At 25.1% G+C, this 6,327-nt stretch overlaps 2 protein-coding genes across 2 annotated transcripts in view; one reads left to right on the top strand and one right to left on the bottom strand.

The window, feature by feature from the left end:
- Positions 1-1,308: 1,308 nt before the first annotated feature.
- Phum_PHUM135760 (protein FAM32A, putative) lies at positions 1,309-1,808 on the top strand (the record flags this gene model as incomplete). The annotated part of the gene is made up of 3 exons (XM_002424498.1): positions 1,309-1,373; positions 1,458-1,602; positions 1,686-1,808. The coding sequence occupies 3 exons, from the start codon at positions 1,309-1,311 to the stop codon at positions 1,806-1,808; spliced, it is 333 nt and encodes a 110-aa protein (XP_002424543.1).
- Positions 1,809-3,681: 1,873 nt separating this feature from the next.
- Phum_PHUM135650 (Growth/differentiation factor 8 precursor, putative) overlaps positions 3,682-6,327 on the bottom strand; it is a gene marked incomplete at both ends in the record, with an annotated part of 8,725 nt that continues 6,079 nt past the window's right edge. Inside the window, 4 exons of the mRNA XM_002424497.1 lie at positions 3,682-3,875; positions 3,946-4,132; positions 4,222-4,409; positions 4,535-4,711. Coding sequence (XP_002424542.1) covers positions 3,682-3,875; positions 3,946-4,132; positions 4,222-4,409; positions 4,535-4,711 — 746 coding nt within the window. The remainder of the gene's footprint in view (positions 3,876-3,945; positions 4,133-4,221; positions 4,410-4,534; positions 4,712-6,327) is intronic.

The raw sequence follows: 6,327 nt of genomic DNA, 5'->3' as shown, positions 1-6,327 counted from the left end.
TAAAGTATACATTTATTTATTGTTAAGATTAATAATAATAATTATAATTAGTTAAATTAGTCATTTTATTTTATTTTTTTTTTATTTTATTTAAAAAATGAATGCAAAAGTAATAAGAGTAGTAGTAGTAGTAGTAGTAGTAATAATAATAATAATAAATGCATTACTAGAGTTTAATTTATTACTTTTTTTTTTTTTTAGTTAATTTGAATGATTTTTCAATATTATTATTATTATAATTACTACTATTACTTATTATTATTATTATTATTATTATTACCACTATTACTTATTATTATTATTATTATTATTATTATTATCATTACTATTTTTAAAGTTAATAATAGGTAAAGAGAAATAATCATAGGTAATAATAAGTTTTTATTTTTATTTTTACTTTATTTATAATTTTTTTTTATGTATACATAAATAAATATTAAAAGTGGATTAATTACAAAAATGATAAATAATAATAATAATAATAATAATAATATTAATAATAATAATAATAAATGAAAAAAAGGAAAAAAGAAAAAAAAAGGAATTTTGTATGTTTTTTTATTGAAGGAAAAAATTTCATTTATTAATTAATATATGTATAAATATATATATATACATAAGGTTTGAATTTTTTATTTTATTTTACTTTATTTAAGTTTGGGTTTAAGTTTGTTTTAGTTTTTTTACTCATTATTATTATTATTATTATTATTATTATTATTATTATTATTATTATTTAATGTTTAGATTGTTGTTTAGTTGTTTGTTGTTTTCATGACATTAAGTTATCTTATACTAAATAACTGGAGTTATGATTGATTGATTGATTGGTTCTATATCATCAATGAAATATTATTCGTTTCGATATATTTTTATTTATTTTTACGGGGTACTCGTTTCGTTTAATTGTTATTTCAAATTTTTTTCCTTTTTTTTTAAAAAAAAATATTTTATAAGGAATTGGTTGTTGATTTTAGCGCGTTGAAATTAAGTAAACAAAAGTTTTCATCAATAATTACTTCCTAACGACAATTAAAAAGAGAAAAAAGGTGAGTTTAAATAAATAAATCGAATTGAATAACGTAAAAACAAAAAAAATTATTAAAGTAAAAGAATTTTAACTAACTTAAAAAAATTATTTTGAAGTGGTATTTTATTCATAATTAATTACGTTAGACAAGAAAACAACAATGGCGGACTTCCGACATTTTATCGGTTTCTGAACGCGCTCAATACACTATCGCCATATTGTGAAACTATTCCTACTAATGTTATTGTTTTATTGAATTTTTTTTTATATTCATAATTATGTCAGAATATGAAGTTTGTGCTCGAGGACCGTTAAAAATAAAAGGAGATTCAAATGTAAAAAAGTAAATAGGATATGATATTATCTATTAAGGTTTTAAAATGTATTTAAATGAAATTGTTTTATTTATGTAATTTGTTTTGTACAGGAAGAATAAAAAAAAAGATAAAAAGAAATTATTAGAACAAGTATCGAAAATAGTTGAAACGGTTGAAAACGATGCACAAAGACCACAAAATGAATTCGAATTGACAAAAGCAGAAATTGCATTTAAAAAACAACAAGAAAAAATGGTAATGTTTAAAACAATTATTATGTTATTGTTATGTACAATATTTCATCTTTTTTTTAAATAAACAATCAAATTTTTTTACAGCAAGAAGAAAGAATAAAAAAGAAAGCTTCAATGTCACACAAGCAAAGAGTAGAAGAATTTAATAAACATTTAGATTCATTAACAGAACATTTTGACATACCAAAAGTGAGTTGGACGAAATGAATACAAATCGTCTGTTACAGCCGAACACAGATTTACATACTTTATCATCTGCGAATTGAGAGTTTTTTGATTGATATTTTCCATCAATGAGAAAGAAAAATCAAAAAAAAATATTGTTTGTCATGTGAATTACATGTTGTTTTAACCCTCAGTAAAAATACCAGAGAGTTTTCGATAACAAAGAATGGGTTGTAAAAAGAATATATTTTTGAGAGCGAGTAAATCGAGAACTCCATTAACATCAACATTACGAAGTTTCGACACCTGAATAAAAGTTAATTAATCTTGTGATATAAAATGTATATAATTAATTATTGTGACATAAAATCACATCGATAAGAAATAAATAAATCATATAATTAATATTATTTATTTTTTCTTTCATATTTTATTAAAAAGAGGTAAAAAACAAATCGATAAGATCTTATTAATTAATAACGATAATAATTATTATTAAAATTATTTGTATTCGAATGTATTGATAATGAAAACGTGAAAAGGATATAAATATAAAGGATAAAAAGGATATGAAAAGAAAAAACGAAACAAAAGAAAAGAAAGAATTTTTATATTTTTTTTTAAACTTTATTTTTAATTAAAATTTTTCAAATACAATTTTTTTTTTCTCTTTTTATTTTTAATTTAAAGATCATCGAGATGAAAAACGAGAAAACGAAATTAAATAATAAAAAGAAAATGAAATTCTAAATTCTGTTTGTATTTATGTATATTTATATATACGTTTATTAAATTATCATTATTATTATCATTATGGTTGTTACCGATGATAATCAATTACATTTAGCAAAAGAAAAATTGTAATAACAATAATAATAATAATATAAGTAATTATTTTTAATTACACGAGCGTGAATTTTTTTTTTCAATTAACTAAATGACAAATATATTTATTTATTTTTTTTTTTTGTCAGTCATCACGTTTTGATAACAAAATAAAAACAATGATAATAATAATAATAAAAAAATTTAAATAAATAAAAAAAAAAAAAGAAAAAAATCGTAAAATTTTTTTTATTGGATTTCCACGGCGATGATAAAAAAAAAAAAAGTAAAGAAAAAAATTGAATGATAATGATTTTCTTTTATTTATTTATTTTTATCCAATTTACTTTGCGGTTTTTATTATTTTAAATAATAATAATAAAATTGTCTGTTGACACGATAAAATTTTCTTTCTGTTCTCAATCATCAAACAGACGCGGACAGACACACACACACATACACGAGGTTTATTATTTTTATTATTATTAGTATTATTATCATCATCATCATCGAGGATGAAGAACGACTTTATTTAATAAGGTAATTACTTATTTTTATATTTATTTAATTATTATTATTATTATTATTTGTTGTTTGTCGTTTGTTGTAAATTTAAAATTCGAGAAGGAGAATAAGAAGAAGCAGGAAACCACGCTTAGGATTAACACGTTAATGGCGATTTTTTTCTGCTTTTTTTTTATTTTAACCATAATAATGATAATAATAATAATTTTCGACAAATGATCAACCCCCCCCCACTCATCATCCATTCACCCTCGTCCTCCCCCTTTTTCAATAATACCCCCCCCCGTTTCGAACAGTACGTAATTTTTAAAAACAAATAATATATATGTATGCAAATATAAATATATTATCTAAGATGATGATAATGATGATAATAATAATAATAATAATAATAACAGAAATTTAATTAATTTTTTTAATACGTCATCAAGTTAGGATTTTATTATTATTATTATTATTAATAATTAAAATAAATATTTTCGTAACTCGATTTAAATGATTTTGCGTTGTCGTTGTTTGTCGTCGTTGTTTATTCGTTGTTTGTTTTTGTTGTTGTTTGTTTTCGTTACGTGCAACCGCATCTATCGACGATCATGGCGGGAATCCTTCCAAAAACAATATTCATGTTATTATCAAAATATAACATTTCCAATTCTGAAAGTTTTCTAGGTGCACAGCACGGACCGTTTCCGGCTGCGTTTGCCAATTGGGAAACGTGGGTGTGAGGATAAAGTGGAAGAAAAACCGGAGGGCATTCCCCTGTAAAAAAAAATTTATTATTATTTTATTTTATTTTGTTGTCGTTTGTCGTTTGTCGTCGTATACTGACCTGCGCAATAATTAGCTTCGTATTTCGTCGGTGCGATTATCCAATCCCATCCGAATTCCATAAAATCAACCGTTAAAGGATACCTGCAACATCTCGTTTCGTTTGACGAATCTTTACAATTTAATCCTATCGTACGTTTCGTTCTATGTTTACGATTATCGGCAACGTAAACTTCCAAAAAAGGTACCTGAAAAGAAAATCCCCGGAAAATGATTACGTCACGGTATCGTATCCATGTTAATAATAATAGAAAATAAAAAAAAAAAAAAGTCGTACATAAGCCGTATCGTTTCCGTTATGAGATGTTACCGCTAAATTTGTTCTGTTACCATCTTCGGCACTTATAACGATACCTAAATTATGTTGCGGATACCTGAACCAATCCGCGACGAGATTTTTTATCTGTACGTATTCCATAGTGATCCAAGCACCGGATCCCGTGGGAATGGATTGCGTTGAATCAGCTCTTACGGATGTTATAACGGGTGATTCTCGCGAACCGTTTGCTGTAATACGATTCAAAAATCATTTAAAAAATTTTTCTTTCATGATAATAATGATGATGATGATAAATGATGATACTCACAACCAGATTTTCCCGTGTCTAATATTTTATATATTGATATAATAATTTTATTACCGACGACGCTCGTGCTTTCTCTACCTTTTATATAAATCCATAAAAGTGCTCTTTTCACTTTGCTTGCTCGTAATTTGTCGCTGAATTCAAAATACTGTATGTGAGGTAAATGCCTTATTCTCGGATCTTTAAAACAACAACCACAAAAATTTACTATTATTATTATTATTATTATTATTATTATTTTAAAAAATTTAACCTGCAGACAGACAGACAGACAGACAGACAAATAAATAGACAGACAATTATTATCAGACGTGTATTGATGATAGGGAATAGTCAAAAGGTTAAAAATATATATATATGTATTTTTAGGTCACGATTTTATAATAAAACAAACGAACGAACAAACAAACAAACGGCCAGTGCCATATTCGCGGTATACCTACATAAGAAAATTTTTTTTCTTTTTATTATTATTATTGGGGTTGTTCGTTTTGAAATAAATTAATTAATTTTTATGATGCAAAAAATAAAAGTTTGAAACGTTTTGTGAGTTTGTTGGTCGTTTGTTTGTTTGTTTGTTGATTTTTGCCGCGGCGTCGGTGACGTTTCGTTTCGTTTCATAAGGTAAATGTGCGTGTATGAATGTTTGCCTAAACATAAATAATAAGGCGTATTCAATAAATTTTTTTTTTGGCGGGAAAGAAAGAGGAGAAGGGAGAGACGGGGAAGGGAGGGGGGGAAAGGGCAAAGGTCGTGGATTGAATACTCGATAGGTGTAGCTAAAACGAATATTTTTTTTTTTTTTTTTAATGTAAATTTTAAAAAAAATTCACGAGAAAACGCGAGTGGAAAATCGACAATACGAATAATTTTTTTTAAAAAAAAAGCAGAAGACGTGCGTTAATTAAATTTATTTTTCATCATTTTTAATAAAAACGTTCCCTCCTCTCCCCTTCCCTCTCACCCAACCCCCTCCACCCGTAACGATAATAATAATAATAATAAATACGAATGAGGAAAAAACGTTCTCGTTGTGAGAAATTATCAATCTCGTCCTCCAACGTTTTCCAACGTAAATAATAATCAGGACCGTAGTCGGTCGGACGTTAAAAATAATAATTCAATCGATCATTAAATATTAACGTAACGAAACCTTTGGGAAAAAATTAAAAATGGCGGAAAAGAGAGTAAAAAAAAAAAAAAGATTTTTAAAAGGTTAATAAATTCGTATATGGCAATAAGTTTTGCATGCAAACAACAATTCAAAAACGCAGACATAAAAAAAAAAAAAAAAAAAAAAACTCGAATAGTTATAGGTCGTTGGAAAAAGAGAGAGAGAGACCACAAAAAGAGATGATGAGAGAGAGAGAGAAAGAGGTAAAAAAATTTAAAATACGATGACGACGAAGACGACGACGGTTAAAGAGAACCTTAAAAAAAAAAAAAAAAAAAAATTTAAAAATGGTTATTTCGCTTTGTAAAAACAATAAAAAACTCTAAACAATAAATTTTTATTTGAGGGATGCTTTAAAGGATGACATTCTTATTTTTATTGTTTTAAATAACTCAAGAAAAGTGCAAAAGTATAAAAACGAAACAAAAAAAAAAAAAAATGGCGATTAATCTCTGCGTTGAGGGAAAATTTATGATCTTTTTTGTTTTCTTACTCATTGAAAAAAAACGTTCGGAAAATAATAATAATAATAATAAGTTTTCAAACACGTTGAGAAAAAATACAAAAAAAAATAAACCAGACTCATTATTATTATTATTATTTAAAATCTAGAGCATTCGTT

The sequence above is a fragment of the Pediculus humanus genome, genomic scaffold, assembly GCF_000006295.1.
Source record: "Pediculus humanus corporis 1103172107480 genomic scaffold, whole genome shotgun sequence".
Classification (NCBI taxonomy): domain Eukaryota; kingdom Metazoa; phylum Arthropoda; class Insecta; order Psocodea; family Pediculidae; genus Pediculus; species Pediculus humanus.
Note: the sequence above shows the minus strand (reverse complement) of the source record. Positions and strands in the feature narration are given on the sequence as shown.